Source organism: Bufo gargarizans, chromosome 4, assembly GCF_014858855.1.
Source record: "Bufo gargarizans isolate SCDJY-AF-19 chromosome 4, ASM1485885v1, whole genome shotgun sequence".
In the NCBI taxonomy this organism is placed as follows: Eukaryota; Metazoa; Chordata; class Amphibia; order Anura; family Bufonidae; genus Bufo; species Bufo gargarizans.
Window position 1 is genome coordinate 189,744,749 of NC_058083.1, and position 20,288 is coordinate 189,765,036.

General features: G+C 43.3%; 1 protein-coding gene across 2 annotated transcripts; it reads left to right on the plus strand.

Annotated features, from left to right (window-relative positions):
* The first annotated feature begins 246 nt into the window (after window positions 1-246).
* On the plus strand, window positions 247-16,147 carry SENP5 (SUMO specific peptidase 5). Of its 2 annotated transcripts, none has more exons than XM_044289855.1 (10): window positions 247-790; window positions 7,853-9,277; window positions 10,160-10,265; window positions 11,170-11,317; window positions 11,536-11,583; window positions 12,270-12,347; window positions 12,466-12,603; window positions 13,662-13,745; window positions 14,249-14,299; window positions 15,333-16,147. In XM_044289855.1, the coding sequence occupies exons 2-10, from the start codon at window positions 7,879-7,881 to the stop codon at window positions 15,441-15,443; spliced, it is 2,163 nt and encodes a 720-aa protein (XP_044145790.1). In that variant the 5' UTR covers window positions 247-790; window positions 7,853-7,878; the 3' UTR covers window positions 15,444-16,147. The 2 variants fall into 2 exon arrangements, with proteins under 2 accessions (XP_044145790.1, XP_044145789.1); XM_044289854.1 differs by having other exon boundaries at window positions 250-790; window positions 7,848-9,277; window positions 15,333-16,146.
* The last annotated feature ends 4,141 nt before the right edge of the window (window positions 16,148-20,288 follow it).

Genomic DNA, 20,288 nt, shown 5'->3' on the forward strand with positions numbered 1-20,288 from the left:
AATTGTTTCGCTAGAACCCCCCGCAGGACAGTAAGTGAAGTACCATAAAACTCCCCAACATCCGACGGACGAGCGCAGTGAGTCCTCGCGGCCACTAGGGGGCCCCGCGCCTCGTCTGACCTATCAGACGAGCCGAGACCACGTGACCACCGCAAACACTTCAGTGTTTTTTTGGCCAAAATCGAGCGCTTTCTGTCTGGCGCTTGGTGTCTCCCCTTCCACACTCAAAATACGCGACCAATTCGCGTAGGGGGCGGTAGAGAGCCCCGCGCACGGTCAGAAGCGCCTCATGTAAATTGCCCCAAATTCCCATGGAGGCTTCGCCCCTTCCATTAAACTCGCAGGGGGCTGGACCACTGGCGGATCACTTTCACTGTGCCCTTCCCCCCAGAAGAACAAGGGGCAGCCCCGGGCCAGTGCTCAGGCGGTCACGTGCTCCTCGCCGGCTATGGTTCGCACTCTGCTGGTTGTTTGTCCCTTGTGAGGCTCCGTACAGGAGGCGTCGTGCTGTGTTTGGCCAGGAGGAAGCCAGGGGATTGGGGCAGTTGTGTAGTGCGCTGAGTGTACCGGGTGCCCCCCCTCCTCTAGAGCGGACATAGCGGCGGAGCTCCGTGTTACACGTACCGGGCACCGTGCTCCCAGCCTGCCGCTGTACGGGCCTCGTTCTGTAGCCCCAGTGGTCTCCCCTCACAGGCTCCCCTTTACCCTGGATCCAGAAGCTGTGGCCCGTGTATTGACGTGTGCTAGCATGGATGCGAGTTGGACACGCCACATGGCTTGCTCTGCTGAGGTAAATGCATGCAATGTTCTGTTTACCTGGGGTAGACTGCATCCCAACACCTGCCGGGTCAATGAAGGAGGCGCAGCTGTGGCTCCTTGTTGCTATGGGTTACAGCACCATACACTCACATACTGATCAGTTGCTTCTTAGGATTTTCTGTACATTTGATTTTATCATTAAAGGTGATCTGTGTATTGTGGGAACTGGAAGCGTTCCATGTAAAGCCTCTGATTGCTGATCTTGGGGCGCAGTGCAGGGGAATTGGGGGCTGAGATTGCACATACACATTCCTATGGATGAGATCCCCCATCAATGGATAATCCCATGTAAAGGAATGTGCCCTTTTTCTGCCGCCCCCTCTGGATCATCATCCCTTTGTTAAAAGGATTTCCACCAAGGTCTGAAGGTTGGCCATATATTAAGTTTAGATTCAGCCCATGTTAGGTATTTGTCTTATCTACTGTCTGACAACAGGAAGTGCAGCCATTTTGGTGGTTGAGCAACTGGTATTTCTTTCTTAACAAGTACAAAGATATACCAGTTGGTTGGCCACCAAAATGGCTGCACTTCCTGTTGTCACTTAGAACTATGGCCGCTGAAGCAAAAAAACGCTAATTCAAAGTTAACCGAACGTGGCGGAGGACTTCAGACGGATAAGAAACGAGTCTGATTTCTAGATGGTGAAGACGGGCAGGTTTTTAAGCATTCACTTCAGTGGGATCCGAGCTGGATGGTGCATGGCACAATTTTCTTGGCACCCTTTCAATTTAATGGGTCATGGTTTAACTTGGGCCTGATGCATCATTTATGACTTGTGCATCTGACACAATTTTCATGTGTTTGACTCCAAGAGGCTTCTACATAGCTTCGGTGATCCACCGCCAGATATAGGGTTTATCAAGACCAGCGTCTAAAATGCCGGTCTTGGGGTCCATTCACACGTTCGCATCCGTGCAGACCTATTCATTGTCAATGGGGCCGGAATATGCTGTTTGCGGATCCACACTTCCGTTTCCGAAAAAAAATAGAACATGTCCTATTCTTGTCCGCAATTGCGAACAAGATTAGGCATTTTCTATTATAGTGCCGGCGATGTGCGAATGCACATTGCGCGTGTCCGTGTTTTGCAGAACACTTAAGGATGTGTGAATGGACCCTTAAGAGGACCTGTCGCCACTCCTGACGTGCCTGTTTTATTAGCTCCATGCATTCTCCATGTAATAACAATTCTGGAACATCTCTTCTTATGGCTCTATGTTGTGCTGTTCTTTTATTATTTCTACAAGAAGTTATGAATGAATTGCTGGCAGTCTGCAGTAAGGGTACAGAGGGGAGGTAACCAGTTGGGGGGGGGGGGTGTACAGTCTGAAAATGGCAGCACTGATTGGATAGAGTGAGTCTGTGGCGGTACACACCCCCAACTGGTTACCTCCCCTCTGTACCCTTACTGCAGACTGCTAGCAATTCAGTCAGAACTTCTAGTAGAAATAATAAAGGAATGGCACAACATAGAGCCATATGAATAGATGTTCCAGAATTATTACATTGGGAATACATGTAGCTATGAAAATAGGCATGTCAGGAGTGGTGACAGGTCCTCTTTAATAAATGTGCCCCAAAGTCTTAAACCAAGTCTTAAAGGGTTATTGTCATGAGATCGGAACAGCCGGGCACGCTATGTTACGCTGTTGCTATAACTTCCATAGATGTAAGCAACTTGCAGCCAGTTTAGATTACATTCAGAAGTTAAGGCGCATTTATACAGGCACAGGAGCAGCCAACAGTCAGCTGCTCATTCAGTTGGGGTGAAGCACTGGATTTAAATGCAGTGATCTCCTCCACAGTATGCAGATGAGGGATGGCTATTGTGATCGCTCGTCCTCATACAGTTGCATTGTTTCTGGGCAGCAGATTGCTGTTTAGACAGCACGAGCTGCTGCCCAGAAATGATAATTTAGGTGCCCGCACGAATGACAGGATCGCCCAATTAACGAGCGTTTCATTTGTTCATTGCGAGATCGGCGGCACCTTTACAAGGACAGATCGTCAGGAACGACCGCTCGCAGGAAGTTCATTCCCTATAATCTGCCCCATCTAAATCCAGATATTGATGACCTAACTTCAGGATAAGTTGTCAGTTTTAATTTGGTGGAGGTACAGCTCCCAGCACCCCCTGATAGACTGCGTCAGGCTGGTTCTGTAGAGCCGCAGTTTAGCCATCACAGACCTATCCTGAGGAAAGGTTATCAGTATCTAAATCCCCCCCCCCCCAAAATAAAAACCTTTAAAACCAAGGTAGATGCAGAAAACGGCCCCAACAAATGGTTTTACCACAGATCAGTTTTTTTTAATTTTTATTATTTATAATTGTTAAAGGTTACTTGCAAAAACTGTGTCCCCTCACCAGTTGGTAATAAAGCTGCTTTTTGCCACCGTTGTGTCTGTCATTACAAGTGGCATTTAATTGTGCTAGCATAAGGGGGTATGGTTAGAAACGTCTTGTAGACGATGCCATGTTTTCTAAGAGGCATGCGTGCAGCGTTACTCCAGTCTTATTAAATCTTCACCATTGGGTTATTGATTAAATAGCAGTTGTCCAGTATAAATTGGCTTAGTTTAGGAGAGACACAACCCTGCAATATCTCAGGCTACGCTGCAGTAAAATATCCCTCCAGTGTTCTGCCTGTGTATTAATATTCTAGATTTTCTATACAATCTGTGCACTGACATTTACATTTCCCAGTATGTTCAGCAAAGTAGCCCATAATGGATCTGTAATGCCTTAAAGGGCTTGTGTCATCATGGACAATGGGGGCATATCGCTAGGATATGTCCCCATTATCTTATAGGTGTGGGACCCACATCTATATCGAGAATGGAGCCCTGCAAGTGAAGAAGGGCACACTGTACATGCGCAGCCGCCCTCCATTCTTTTTCTATAGGGCCGGTGTAAATAGCCGAGCTGGCTCAGCTATTTCTGTCGGCCCCATAGAAATGAATGGGAGCGGGGGCCGCGCATGCATGGTAAGGTACGCTCCTATTATTTTCTATGGGCAGCCGGTTAGGTGGTGGCTGGACCGGAGTCCTCCAGCCACCACCTTGCGGGGCTCAATTTTCGATATAGGTGTGGGTCCCAGTGGAGGGACCCGCACCTGTAAAGACAATGGATCTGTGTTTTGGAGTTCCACAATTTGTGGACCGCAAAAACGGCTACAACTGTGTGCATGACCCTTTTAGTTGGAGCTCAGCACTAACTGAATCCGGGCTTCCGCGGTAACGGCCAGAATCAGATATAACTATAGTGACAGCGGTATATAAGCAGTTAGAGGGACAGCGCTCCCTCTGCCATCATCAACCAGTTCAGCCGGGGACCTAACAAAGGCCCCCAGGAACGCCATGACTGTGTGTCTATTAGACTGTGCAGTACATACGGCCTAATAAAATGCCTGTCACTGGTACAGTGCTAGGCTATAATTCAAAGTATACCAGTACATTATAAAAACCATTTTTCCCTAGTGAGAGTAAAATAAAGGTGAATAAAGTTTATAAAAAAATATATTACTTTGTAAAGTGGTAAAAAAAACAGACACAGCATATGTACCACATCACACCGGAACCCATAAGGCTGCTTTCACATCAGCGTTTTCATTTGCGCTAGAGATCCGTCACTGAACGGAATGCACCAAAATGCATTCTGTTCCATTTGGTTGCGTCCCCATCAAGGACAGAATAACACTGTAAGCAGTGTTTTTCTGTCCGCGATGTGGTGCGGAGCAAGACTGATCCGTCCTGACACACAATGTAAGTCAATGGGGACGGATCCGTTTTCTCTGACGCAATAGAAAACTGATCCGTCCCCTATTGACTTTCAATGGTGTTTATGACAAATCCATCATGGCTATAGAAGACATAATACAACTGGAACCGTTCATGACGGATGCATGCGGTTGTATTATGGTAACGGAAGCGTTTTTGCAGATCCATGACGGATCTACCGAAAAACACTAATGTGAAAGTAGCCTAAGTGCTCTTGCACACGACCATATGTATTTTGCAGTCCGCAAAAAAACGGATCCGCAAAAAATACGGATGACATTTGTGTGCGTTCCGTATTTTGCGAAACAGAACAGCTGGCCCTTCATAGAACAGTACTATCCTTGTCCGTAATGCGGACAATAATAGGACATGTTCTATTTTTTGCAGAATGGAAATACGGACATACAGAAATAACTGAGTAACTTCAGGTTTTTTTTGCGGACCCGTTGAAATGATTGTTTCTGCATACAGTACGCAAAGAAAACGGAACAGACACATAAAATGCGTTCGTATGCATGAGCCCTTAGACTATTACTAAAAGGATACTAAATCGGTGCTTCTTATTTCCATTTTTCTGCTTAGTTATAGAAGCAGAAGAACAAAAATAACGGAATTGCCGGATTCAGCAGATAACTAAAGCTAACGGGCCCCATCTCCTATAATTGGATCTGTTAGATTTCCATTCAGGAGAACATTTTTTGTAGCGGATAAAGTCCTGCAACAGGACTTCTCTCAGTTAATTTTATCGAATTCTGTGATGGAAGCTCCAAATGGCGCTTGTGACACATGTGAAAGCAGCCTGATAAAAATAACATGTTATTTAACCTGTCCTGTGAACAATGTAAAAAAAGAAATAAATACAGAATATTTCTTTCCCCCCCTATTCACCCCGGCCCCCAAAATAAATGTTAATGAATAAGTCCCATGTACCCCAAACAATGGTACAAAAAAAAAACTACATCTTGCCCTGCAAAAAGCAAGCCCTCATCCAGCTACAACCGCATAGTTCTGGCTCTTGGAACATGGCGACATAATGAGACACACCTAGTAGTAGAAAACACCTAAAACAATACATATTTGGCAGTGCTCCACTCCAGACAAAAATAAATAAACAGGAGCCATTGGCTCCTAAACTGAATATTTTTGGAGCCAAATTACATTTTTAGTCGCCAAATTGAAAATATATATAATTATAATAAAAAAAGAGACTTGGATAAGATGAGACGCAGGTCACAGTACTGAGCCAGCACTACATATAAGGGTCCATTCACACGTCCGTATGTGTTTTGCAAAACACTGACAACGGCAGTGTGCGTTTTGCATTTTGCAGACCGCACATCGCCGACACTCTCATAGAATATGCCTTTTCTTGTCCGCAATTGCGGACAAGAATAGGACAAGTTCTATTTTTGCGGATCCACAAATGCAGATGCGGACAGCACATTCTGGCTCCATTGAAAATGAATGGGTCCGCACCTGTTCCGCAAAATTGCAAAACGGATGCAGACCCATTTTGCAGACGTGTGAATGGACCCTCAGGTTTGTCACGATACCAAAAATTTTATTCGGTTTCGATACCATAAAGTATTGCGATACTCGATACCATGCAAAAAAAAAAACATTCTGTATTTTATGGAATGTCCGGCCCATAATAGAACAGTCCTATCCTATTGGTGACCCAATTATTATTATTTTCTTTTATGACGTTCACTGCATAGGAGATATTTTTTTTCTGTTTGGACTTTTCGGATGTGGCGATATGTAATAAGTTTATTGTTTATATATTTTATAAGCAAAATTGGGTAGGGGGCGATTTTATACAAAATATTTTGGTGTGTTTTTTTTTTTTTTTTTTTTACACTATTTATTTACTAACTATTAGCCCCCGGCTACAATCCTTTTCCTATTAACCCTGATAAATCTGTATTAGGGTGAATAGGACTTCACACTCTCCCTGCTGCCCTGTGCATAATGCACACAGCAACAGGGAGATTACCATGGCAACCAGGGCTTCAGTAGCGTCCTGGCTGCCATGGTAACTGATCAGAGCCCCGCGATTACACTGCTGGGGCTCCGATGGGAACTGCCACTGAGGAGGAGGGGACCCTGTGGCCACTGCCACCAATTACTTTAACACTTTGGTGGCGCAGTGCTCCCCCCCAAATGTTTTTAATGCTGGGAGAGGGGAGGCTCAATGCTTCACCAATGATGTTAACTCTCCCATTATTTCAAATACAGGAGGCGGGTGCTGGCTGCACAATCACATAGCCGGCACCCGACCTCTGAGAGGTAGCTGCGATCTGCGGCAGTTGACCTCTATGCGGCACCTGAGGGGTTGAGTGCCGACTATGTGATTCTGCAGCCAGCACCCGCCTCCTGTATTTGAATTAATGGGTGAGTTCACATCATTGGTGGCGCAGTGGCCACAGCCCCTCCCCTCCTTTTTCCTCTCATTGTTGGGAGAGACTGCTTCCTTCTCCCCTGTGCTGCTGAGCGAACGCCTGCCCTGGGGCAAGGAATTAGTGGCTGCCATGCTCCGCCGCAATATTCAGCTTACAGCGTGGCAGCCCTGACGCAAATGGCGACAAGGCTAAAAAGTCTTGTCGCCATCTGCAAATTTCAAGGCGCATTGGCGACCATTTTGGTCGCCATCTGGAGCGCTGTTTGGTATCGCCATAATTGTAATGACCCACAGAATAACAGTAACGCACAGTTAAGTCATAAATTTAAAGTGCAAAAACCAATGGGAGGGCTGCTTTTTATTTCCCCATTACCACCCTAAAAAAAGGTAATAAAAGTTAATATAAGTTATATGCAGCCCAAATTGGCATCACTAAAAATACAATTCGTTCCACGTGTAGAAAAATCACGTCACTCACCAGTATCTAAAATTGCAGCCTCTATTAGATCCATAGCCCAAATTTTTTCAATTTTTTTTTTTTTTATGGGATAATTCAGTACGCACACAGGATGGCCTACAACCGTTTCGTGTACACAGATGATTTCTCAAGCCCTCATACGGCTACATTGACAGAAAAATAAAAAACTGCCAAGAGCAGTAGTTTTACTCTTCTAGACCCATTTATATCCACCATTCAGTCCATTTAAAGGATCCCTTTTCTGTTTCTCTGACAGAACAGAAATACTGAACACAAAATGCTGGTGTGACCGATGATATTAGGAAAGGAGCATCAGTTATAAGTTCAGGTTGATTTACTCAGCATTTGTGTTTTTTGTTTTTTTTCTTAAGGGTAGCGTCAAGCTTGTTATGTGGCAGAAAAATGAAAGAACATAAATTTTCACACCTCCAAAAAAATCGATTTTCTGGCCGTCCCTTAAAATGGTCAAGACAGATTGGAGATTTTAACAACTTTATCTCCGAAAAACAAAATCTTCCTCTATTCCCAAAAAGCAATGATGACATCCTGAAGAATGCCCACCCAGACCAGCAGATTGCAGGCAAGCAATCCAAACCTCGGAAGAGAAAGAGATTTGCTGGTCAGCCCTCAGGGACAGAATCTGGACAAGACGCCGTAAAGGAAGGAAAAATTCAGAAGACATTTTGTTTTTCTTCTGGCGATTCTCTACTTACAAATACAGTGACCCCATCGCAAGCCACAAAGAAGAATAAACTTTGTGGTAAGAAGTTGACTTCAAGACTCGTGTCCGGAAATAATATCGTACATGAAGACTCTGCTAGTGTGCCACCAAAGATCATCACCCAGGTGTGGAAGCACAAGGATGAACGTGCCCGCAGCTTCGCGGCTGCTCCGAGTCAGAGAAAGAGACGTCCTCTTTCATTAGCACAAAGACGCTCTGGAGGTTTATGGCTGCTGAAAAGCTGTGATTTGCTTAATATTGGAAGAGTACCCTTATTTATGATGCAGAGAAAACTCTTTCAGATAGCAGCCTGTGGTAAATTACAGTCTGAGAAGCTCAGAGCTAAAAAGACAAGCTTTAGACTACTGGATTTTAACTGGATGTGGTTCCGGAAAGGTTTTTGGAACTGTTGCAAGAAGACTCTGAGAAGCAGGATTCGTAAAGTCATCTCTTATCTGAAGTTTCAACTTCAGAGACACCTAAGAGCTGGACGGAGGGCATACGATATGAACAATAACACTTCAGGAATTTTATATGCACAATGCACAACCAAAAGCTGCCTACGAGGTGATGCTGTCCAGCTGCAGAGTGTGGAAGCTCAGTTTGGAAATGCTGCCGCCAGCCAGCAACCACTGCTCTGCACACCTAGCCAGTGGTGCGGCACGGACGCCATCACCAAGAGAACCAGTGATGTTCCCATTATTACCAACCAGCCTGATGACTTGTGTGTGTTGCTTACCGAAAGAGAAGTATATATATCTTGCCAGGAAGAAACAGCTGCTCATGGCGAGAAGGACAATGAACAGATTCCCCTGACTCCTGACAAACTGCAAGAATATGCAAGCGATACTTTTGGGTGTCAGGAAAATGCTTCCATGGAAATGGTAGAGAATGGTGACGAACCCTGCCCCATGGATTTGGATGACAGTACAGACTCTGACATATTCAGTGCAAAGTTGTTGGATCACCCTTACTGTAAAAGTCCCATGCAACAGACCACATGTGATGGACTGGATCTACAGAATGGACAGAAAATCACCAGCAATGTCCCAGATGAACAAGTTGCCGCCAGTATTTCTGGTAAGTTTTATTATTTTATATTCTTTACTGTATTTTTATTGTTAGTGTAGGGTGACGAGGGTGGGTCTCAGGTGGGAGTCATGTCACCTTTTAATAGTTCCACACTTTATGGCTTAATTGTCAAACTTGTCTTTGCAGCCATCGTCTCTTACGATGACAAACATTTGTAATGAGCTTTTCTCACATGGACTCAAAGTGCAGGGATAGTTGTGTGGCTGGGGTTGCCATATTGGCATTGGACAGCGATCACTGGGGTCAGTTTTGTAGGAAGCCACTGTGCCCATTTGTATATTTTTGGACTGTGGGAAGAAACCTATGCAGATGTTGTTCCTCCCCCATGAGCCCTCATCCTTACTGATGTTGTTAGGGTTTACACACAGCGGCCACTATATAGTTTTACCCCAAATTGGCATGGTATACAGCTGCCTTACCACTAAACCATACAGGCATTAGGAGCCAAATTGCATACAGCACCAGTTTGATGAAAAACCACACGTAGGCGCAGTGTTTGACCGTACCTCACCTGTGTATGTAGGATCAGTCATCTGATCCTTCTAAGATAAGGTGCTATTAAGTAAGCCTTGCAGCTATGTAATATTGTATTGCATGACACTGATCACACAAGAGGGGCGATACTCGGCTCATTTTAACCTTTCTTTAGGCCTTGTTCACATAGTGCCGCTGTCGACACCTCATAACTGCACTGTGTGAACGTGACTGATGGGGACATATTTCAGAAACCACATTAGGGTTTTTTAGCACAGAAGAGATAATCTAGTGGGGTCATAAAACCGTACCATGAGTGGACACTAAAGACAACCATAGAAGTGTACTGTATTTCTGTTCATTTAATGGGGAATGTTTCTTCCTTTTTCCACTTAGATTTTCTCGATGAACTTGTGAAGAAATACGGCAGTTTGATTCCAGTGACTGAAAAGGACATACTTACTCGTTTAAAAGAGGTTTTCAACCAGGACTTTTCCTACAGGTAGGATATTACCCTAACACAGGGCAAATCCACATGCCACACTCAGAACACTTTTATATTGTGCCCGGACAGTTCCTCAGACTATCTTTCCTTCTATCGTACATGGGGAATGAATGGTAGTCTGAACTCTCTGGTGCGTCAAACCCTTGAGTGACTAGTACATGTTGGAAGCTTTTTGTGCAAGTCTTCCTCTCTGCTGATGACCACTGATAGAGGGCCACGTGACCAGACCTGTCCCTTAGAGGTCTCCTTTGAATAACACTGACCCTGGCTTGCGCTAGTTTCCCAAAACATGTGCAGTGCTATTTAGCAGAGGCTGCGGATAGGCAGGTCTGGTCACATGTCTCTCCATCAAGGACCATGTTTGGACCAGGATGCTGCACAGAGACTGGAGAAGAGGCTACTAAACGATGGGGGTTTAGAAATAAGGCTTCATGGCTGATCTTGCATTAGTAAATGCCTTGTAATGCCGTTTACAGCTAATCTGAGAAAATGGCAATAAAGTGGCCAACTTCTTCAATACATATTGGGGGTCATTTATCACACTGGTGTGCAGTAGAACTTACCCATAGCAACCAATCAGATTCCACCTTTCATTTTTTCCGTTCCTTTGGTAAATGAAAGGAGGAATCTGATTGGTTGCTACTTTACACCAGCTTGATAAATGGCCCCTATTGTCTGTCATTTTTCATACTGCTCTCTTTACTTGGTTATTAGTTGGCTACACTTTGGACCATGCAAGTCTACACTACATAAATCGTATTCACACGACATCAGGATGATTCTTTGGATGGGCTTTGTCTGCTGACTTTTTGTACATGGTCGAGATATATAAACGCAAAAGACACATTTTAGTTTCAGCGTACAACTAGTGATTTCTGTTTTATCTTGCTTTCTCTCTCAGGATGCCCTTCATTGGCAGGGAAATGGCAAAGTACAAAGCCAAGAATTCCAGAAATACCATTTGCGGTTTCCAGATTTGCTATAATAAACACACACTTTATCTGGATGATCTTGTTACCCTCGATGAGCAACAGTGGCTCAATGACCAGGTAGAAAACACGGATATTCCCTTTTTCTTGTTTTTATTTTAACAATCTCATATATGAAATAAAATCCCATGCTACCTTGGTATACAGCCAGTACTTGAATGACCGCCACTTTTGGGATCAATCCTGGAGTACTTACTCTGTCAAAGGACCTTGCTGTTAGGATTTTAATCTTTGATATTTTTCATTACTGTTCTAATATTTTTCTTTTTTTTCCGTAGGTCATTAACATGTATGGTGACCTTATAATGGATTCTGCGCCAGATAAGGTGTGTACAGAGTTATTGGTTGTATGTCTCTGTGCTACAGTTCTCTCCATGTAACTTATTTGGTGTTGGAGTTAGGCTAGGCTCACATCTGTAGAGGACTATTGCAGATGCTGGCAGAAATGAAGGGCAAAATATCCCAAAGGATTCCATAATAATGGGTTCCATCTGGTGCCATTGGTATCCAGCATACCGGCGAGTTTTTAATTATTATTTTTTTCTTCCTGTTGCTATACTGGAGCAGTATACACATGTGAACCTAGTAAATGTGACGTTATCTCATGAAAGGACTTGGGGCACCCCTGTGCTGCGGATTGTGCAGTAAATATCCATGGTGTTTACAAAAGCCTATTCACATGTCGCTAAAAAAATTCGGAGTGAGCTTTAGGAAATGTTGCTGTAGATGTAGAAAAGAGGAGCCAGTGCTGTAATATTAAAAATCGCTGCCCTTTTAGTATTAAAAGGTTGTACAATAGTCAGACTTGCACCTTCAGTTGGTGATATTCTACATGTTAAAACTATAGCGTATTACCTTAGCTTTGATTAAGTGCAGACTGAGCCCATCTATGCAGTTATAGGGAATAATTGCTGGTGTTGTAGACTTAGTAGTCCTGCACACCAGTGTATTTTTTTTTTTTTTTTTTTTTTTTGCACGTTCATCACCTAGTTCTGTTTTTTGTTTCTGGCAGATTCATTTCTTTAACACATTTTTTCATAAGCAACTCGTGACCAAAGGATATGATGGAGTGAGACGATGGACTAAAAAGGCAGGTTTATTTCCTTTTCATCCAGTGTGGTTTTATTGTAAAGGTTTCTGAACGTTTAACACACCTTTACGTGTACATTGAATTGATTTTGTTTTCCTTATTCCTGCGCTTTCTCTAGGTGGACCTTTTCAAGAAGACCTTGCTGTTGATTCCAATACACTTACAAGTCCACTGGGCCCTCGTTGCTGTGAACATCCCGAATAAGACGATTACCTTCTATGACTCCCAAGGCTTACATTTGAAATTTTGTACAGAGGTGAGTGGCAGCCATCTTGAAGGCCATCTTGTCTGTCCTGTTTCCAGGAAACCACCTAAACGCAATCAGATGCTACTATGCGCAGCCTAATTCTATTGACACGGTAGTAGTCAGGAGTGTTCACAAGCAGGCGTACAATGCATTTATGTACCGGTAACTGTTTCACATGAGCAATCTTTCTGTCCAGATACGGTTAATTTTTTACAATGGACAGTATCTGGACTGAACATTGTTTTCACTGCGGAGGTGGCGCTGACCCAAAAATTGCATCTTGTTCTGTCTTCATTCTTTTCTCATGGAGGACTGGTCAATTCATTCAGTGGGTCAGTGAAAAAAAAAACTGAGCATCCTGGTATGATCTGTTTTTCACTTGTGGTTACTAGGAGAATGTTGAGTGTTTCTCTTCAAAAAAATACAATTCCATACGTGTGAAAATCAGAGCAGGTGCAATTTGGACAGAAAAAAACCGGAACGCAAGAGCAGAAAAAACTGATGCAACTTGTATGGAAAATCGCCCAATTTTGACTACACAGACTGACAGGTTCTGTATCGCTCATGTGAAACAGACCTAAGGCCACCTACACATGGGGCAGTTTTCTACTGCAAATGTGCAGCAAAATAGAAAAGAGCTCTACATTATGTTTATGCTTGCTTATGACTCCATTGAGGGGTCGCTCTTAAATACTGCTGAGTTAGAATAAAAATGAATAAGAACTCGTGCACACGGCCATAGTTTTGGTCCGCATCCGATCCACGTTTTTTGCCAATCTGATGCGGACATGTTTACAGAAGTAAAAATAAATAGGTGGCTTGCACTTGGCCATCATGAGCGCTAAGAAGAATGAGCAAGGCCTACCTACCACCAGTCTGTTATGGTCTTCAGTGCACAGGAAAACTTCAGCAGGACCTATTGATACAGGTGTTCTTAAAATCATATTGCAAAACACAATCAATAAGGGTGGAAATATCCAATTTTTAAAGCTATGTTGTCAACAGAGGAGGAAAAGAAAGATTTACCATTGATATTCTTAACCCTTATTTCTTTATACGCCCTACAGAACATCCTCAAGTACCTTACGACAGAAGCCAAGGAAAAGAACCATCATGAGTTTCTTCAAGGTTGGCAGACTACTGTAAAAAAGGTAAAAAGTTCAGTCATTGTTAAAAGGGGTTTTCCGGTGATTATTTATATTTTTTTACTCTGAATCGGTCATCAGTATCTGGTGGGGGTCTGACTCCCTGGTCCCCTGCTAAGCCAAGTGACGACACATTAATTGGTTACATGGCCTAGGCACAGCTCTATCGCTCTCTTAGAAAAACCCTTTGACCGAAAAACACAAATTCTTGCCTCTTGTTTAGGAGAATAACATCATTGTGTCTACTATCTATAAAGCTCAAAGCATCATACCAAGAATTGTTTTTGTCATTAATGCATTATTCCACCTTTTTAAGGCTATAGGTGTGGTATTTTATAGCTGGCCCAGTTAACCCCTGCATTCACTGCAGTGAAATGTTATATAGTCTTGAGAGTATAATGTCTTTATCTGTCACATGCAATGTTGACAATAACTGGTTGCATAACCCTACATTGTAAGTAAATTGTATGCCTTTTTTGCCCGTTGAGTAAATGCTTCTTGTCTTTCAGTGCATTCCACAACAGAAGAATGACTTTGACTGTGGCGTGTTTATGCTTCAGGTACGGCCATAGCTATTTACCAGAATATATGCATTAGCCATATAAAACAGCTTGAGACTTGGCACAGATCCATCACTATGTATCCCATTTAGAATGTGCCATATTTACCCACTTGGTACAGTTTCCATATATGGATAAGCTGTCACAAAATCTGAGCAGTTATTTGCATTGATAGGTGTATGTGTTTCAGACCTTAAAGGGATTCTGTCATGAGATTTTACCCCTATAACCTAAACATATGCTGATGTCCAGAGAAATAAGAATAATTCTAAGCTGGCCTTATTAAACTTCACTGTGGCTATATTTGCTTAAAAAACAAGTTTTTACAACCTGTCAATCACTCACTTAAGGTGCCCAAGGGGAGGTCCGTTAATACAGGGTGCCCGGCAGCACCCCTCACCTTCCGGTGCCCAGCGCCGCCTTCTACAGCTCAGCGCCGCCTCCGCAATCCTACCCGTCCCTCTGCCAGATACCGCACCTGCGCACTAGGCTTAGCCTGATGCGCCGCGGACTCCTGGCAGCAGATTAGTTGAGTGAAGTGCGCATCAGGCCGGCGCATGCGCACTTCGCTCAACGAAGCCGCTGCCAGGAGTCCACACGGGCGCCTCAGGGTGAGCCTAGTGCGCAGGCGCGGGATCTGGCAGAGGGATAGGGAGGATTGCGGAGGTGGCGCTGAGCTGTAGAAGGCGGCGCAGAAGATGGCGAAGGCGGCGCTAGGCATCGGACGGCGAGGGGTGCGGCTTTTTTTTGGGCAAATAGAGCCACAGTAAAGTTTAATATGGCCAGTTTAGGATTTTTCTTAATACTCGGGACATGAGCATATGTTTAGGTTAGAGGGGTAAAATCTTATGACAGAATCCCTTTAACCAATGGTTTTCTCCACCAGTTCAAGTTTAGAAAATTTACCAAAATTTAACTCTGTGCCTGTTCAGACAAAAGCTGATACCCGTGACATTGACGCATGTGACCTGTGTTGTATTGTCTGTATGGCTTATGCTTCATAAGTGACATTTAGTCGTTCTTCTCTTCTCAGTACTGCAAGTGCCTCGCTCAAGAACAGCCTTTCTTGTTCTCGCAAGAAGATATGCCTCGTATCCGAAAATGGATCTACAAAGAACTCTGTGAACGCAGACTCATGAATTGAAAAAAAAAAAAGCATTAAAGCTGCTCTTTTGTGGCCCATTTGAAAACATTCAAGCTGTACTTGAATTATGTAATACTTCCACAACTTTTAAACATCACTTTCGAAGGGTGGCTGGCCCTCCATTGTTACCTCAGATGCTCCTTTTATTTTGTTAAATTCATCTGATTTGGACATGAATTGGTTAGCTTGTGGGACATCAAGCCAAGCCACCATGAAATCTTTGTGGCTTCATTTTGATTCTGGTATTTATTATTTATTATGTACGCATGCAAATATGCAAAAGCATGCAGCAGTAAAACAAGGACTGTATATTTGATGCACCTTTGACTTGTAGATAGAAGTAATAAAGAAAATTTTAATTTTGTTTAAATATATGAAATAACAGGTACATTTTTTTTCCTGTAACTATTAAAACTGTATTTACTTTGAAATGTTTTTCCAATGGAAAAATGATTCATTACATATATTTTGACCAGGCGTGTTTTATTTATTGCATTTTTCCACTTTCCTTTTGCAGCCCATGTTTTATGGGAGGTTTATGGGATAAATGTGAACGTGGTCAATTGCGCTATGTTTGTGATTCAACAATGACACTGTTTTATTTCATGTGCCTCAGTCTGTCTTTAAGAAACAAAGTGAAAAATCAAGTCAAGGGTGGTAATAAGGTCTATATTCCTTTCAAAAGCCAGGGATGTTATTTGAAATAAAACAATGATAAAATATCATTTATTTCCTGCTCAAAATCACGTAAGACTGCTACCACACTTGTTTTTGGGAGGGGGGGGGGGGGGGGGGTTTAATCCTTTTTTTTTTTGTTGTTTTTTTTTGGGTGATGTTTTGTTATCGGTGTCTAAAGGTGGATTTAGGTGGGCAGATTATTGGGAGGGAATGTTCCTGTAAACGCTCATTCCCAACAATTTGTCCATGTAAAGCTGCCACTGAAGAACAAGGAAAATGGCCGTTCGTGCAGGCACCCAAATTATTGTTTCTGGGCAGCAGATCGTGCTGTCTACATAGTGATCTGCTGCCCAGAAACAATGCAACTGTGTGAGGATGAACAATCGCAATAGTGATCCCTCGTCCTTAGGCTTCATGCACACGACCGTTTTTTTTTAAGGTCCGCAAAAACTGGGTCCGTAGGTTCGTGATCCGTGACCGTTTTTTCGTCCGTGGGTCTTCCTTGTTTTTTGGAGGATCCACGGACATGAAAAATGAAAGAAAAATCTAAGTCAAGTTTGCCATTGAAATTATAGGAAAAACGGACACGGATCACGGACACGGATGACAATCTTGTGTGCATCCGTGATTTTTCACGGACCCATTGACTTGAATGGGTCCGTGAACCGTTGGCCGTGAAAAAAATAGGACAGGTCTTATTTTTTTCACTGCCAGGAAACACGGATCACGGATGCGGCTGCCAAACGGTGCATTTTCCGATTTTTCCACGGACCCATTGAAAGTCAATGGGTCTGTGAAAAAAAACGGAAAACGGCACAACGGCCACGGATGCACACAACGGTCGTGTGCATGAGGCCTTATACTGTGGAGGTGATCACTACATATAAATGTGGCTATTCACCTCCACTGAGCTAGCAGTCGTCTGTCTGCTTCCTTTCCTGCAATTTGCTCTTCCTCGGCGCATGCAAATGCGCCTTTACTTGCAGCTTTTCCAGACTTTTGGGAAAACCCTGAAAAAAAACCCACACCTAGAGCATGCTACAATTTAAAAAAAAAATAGAAAAGGACCCAGGAAACAGTCCTAAAATGCTTACCATTGGGTTGTTTTTTTTTTTTTTTTGCTTTTTTGAAAAAAAGTGTGAAGCTACTCTGAAACAAGAGGAGAATATATGCCCTTTTACATGGACCGACAATCGGGTGATTGCTAATTGCCCTGTATAAACAGGGATCTGCTGCAACAAGCTTTTCCAAGCAGAGAGGATAATTGCTGCATGTAAATGCAGCTCCCCCCCCCCCCCCCCTCTGTCCATTTCCAATAAAAGGACCTTACAAAGGAACTAAAGGGGGTTGTCTTACTTCAGCAAGTAGCATTTATCTTGTAGAGAAAGTTAATACAAGGCACTTACTAATGTATTGTGATTGTACATATTGCCTCCTTTGCTGGCTGGATTCATATTTCCATCACATTATACTGTCGTCATTTCCATGGTTACGACCACCCTGCAATCCATCAGTGGTGCTTGCACACTATAGGATAAAGTGTCAACCTCTCTGGTGGCCAGGACCGTGCGAGTGCACATAGGCTGGTGCTTTCTCCTATGGTGTGCAAGCACGGCCACTGCTGATGGATTGCAGAATGGTTGTAACCATGAAAACGAGCAGTGTATAATATGATGGAAAAATGAATCCAGCCGGCAAAGGAGGTAGTATAGAGGATAATACATTAGTTTTTTTACACTGTCAATACCACTGTGTGAAGCTGGTTTTGGATCATATCAAAAAAATCCAAGAAATGTTCACTGATTTCTAAAGACTTTATCCAATTTTATTTTCAACACAATGGGGGACATTTCTTAAAGCTCTTAGGCTTTTTATCACACTAGCGTTAGTCTGGTCTGGCAGGCTGCAGCGTGCTGTGGTATTTGGCATGGTGGGAATTGTAGTTTTACAACAGCTGGAGAGCGCAGGTTGGTCATCCCTGGCCTAGTCTTTTGTGCAGTTCACAGCGTTCAGTCAAAGTGTTCAGGATTTTTGGCCGGAGGTAAAAATACTGCATGCTACGTTTTTCTGAAAAGCCTGATCAGTCAAAAAGACTGAACAGAAGACATCCTGATGCATCCTGAGGGACGGACTCTCCTATCGAATGCATTAGGATAAAACTGATCAGTTCTTTTCCGGATTTGAGCCCCTAGGACGGAACTCAGCGCCGGAAAAGAAAAACACTAGTGTGAAAGTACCCTTAGTAATTGTCATATAGACATCTTGTATACACATTGGTCATAAGTAGCGAGAAAGTGGTCAACCCCTTTAACATTGAATGTATTCTTTACTATTCATGTTTTCAGCTTAAGGCCACAGTAATTGTGTGTTCAGCAATCCTATGTCATGGCTGTGGCATGCTATGTTACTCTATGGGTTTAAGGTGTATAGAAATCCAGGTCTTGATTCATTGTCCTCCTATGAGAGCCATTTTAATCAGAGGACATATGGTGCATATTCAGTTGCGGCCATTGTCTACTTTGTATATACCTCCTGTGGGCGCAGACACAGTAGAAAATATTAAGCAGCTTGGAGCCTTTCCTGCCCACGCTACGTACATTGGTAGTTAATATACAGCCTGGTTTCACCTCAAAATGGCAGCAAATACAGTCGTGGCCAAAAGTTTTAAGAATCACACAAATATTAGTTTTCACAAAGTTTTCTGCTAAACTGCTTTTAGATCTTTGTTTCAGTTGTTTCTGTGATGTAGTGAAATATAATTACACGCACTTCATACGTTTCAAAGGCTTTTATCGACAATTACATGACATTTATGCAAAGGGTCAGTATTTGCAGTGTTGACCCTTCTTTTTCAGGACCTCTGCAATTCAACTGGGCATGCTCTCAATCAACTTCTGGGCCAATTCCTGACTGATAGCAACCCATTCTTTCATAATCACTTCTTGGAGTTTGTCAGAATTAGTGGGTTTTTGTTTGTCCACCCGCCTCTTGAGGATTGACCACAAGTTCTTAATGGGATTAAGATCTGGGGAGTTTCCAGGCCATGGACCCAAAATGTGAACGTTTTGGTCCTCGAGCCACTTAGTCACTTTTGCCTTATGGCACGGTGCTCCATTGTGCTGGAAAATGCATTGTTCTTCACCAAACTGTTGTTGGAAGAAGTTGCTGTTGGAGGGTGTTTTGGTACCATTCTTTATTCATGGCTGTGTTTTTGGGCAAAATTGTGAGTGAGCCCACTCCATTGGATGAGAAGCAACCCCACACATGAATGGTCTCAGGATGCTTTACGGTTGGCATGACACAGGACTGATGGTAGCGCTCACCTTTTCTTCTCTGGACAAGCCTTTTTCCTGATGCCCCAAACAATCGGAAAGAGGCTTCATCGGAGAATATGACTTTGCCCCAGTCCTCAGCAGTCCATTCACCATATTTTCTGCAGAAGATCAATCTGTCCCTGATGTGTGTTTTTTTTTTGGAGAGAAGTGGCTTTTTTTTTTGCTGCCCTTCTTGATACCAGGCCATCTTCCAAAAGTCTTGGCCTCACTGTGCGTGCAGATGCACTCATACCTGCCTGTTGCCATTCCTGAGAAAGCTCTGCACTAGTGGCACTCAGATCCCACAGCTGAATCCTCTTTAGGAGACGATCCTGGCGCTTGCTGGACTTTCTTGGACGCCCTGAAGTCTTCTTAACAAGAATTGAACCTCTTTCCTTGAAGTTCTTGATCCTATAAATTGTTGATTGAGGTGCAATCTTAGTAGCCACAATATCCTTGCCTGTGAAGCCATTTTTATGCAACGCAATGATGGCTGCACGCGTTTCTTTGCAGGTGACCATGGTTAACAATGGAAGAACAATGATTTCAAGCATCACCCTCCTTTTAACTGGTCAAGCCTGACAATGATCTCCAGCCTTGTGCTCGTCAAAATTCTCACCTGAGTTAACAAGACGATTACTGAAATGATCTCAGCAGGTCCTTTAATGACAGAAATGAAATGCAGTGGAAAGGTTTTTTTGGGATTAAGTTAATTTTGATGGCAAAGAAGGACTATGCAATTCATGTGATCACTCTTCATAACATTCTGGAGTATATGCAAATTGCTATTATAAAAACTTAAGCAGCAACTTTTCCAATATTTATGTAATTCTCAAAACTTTTGGCCACGACT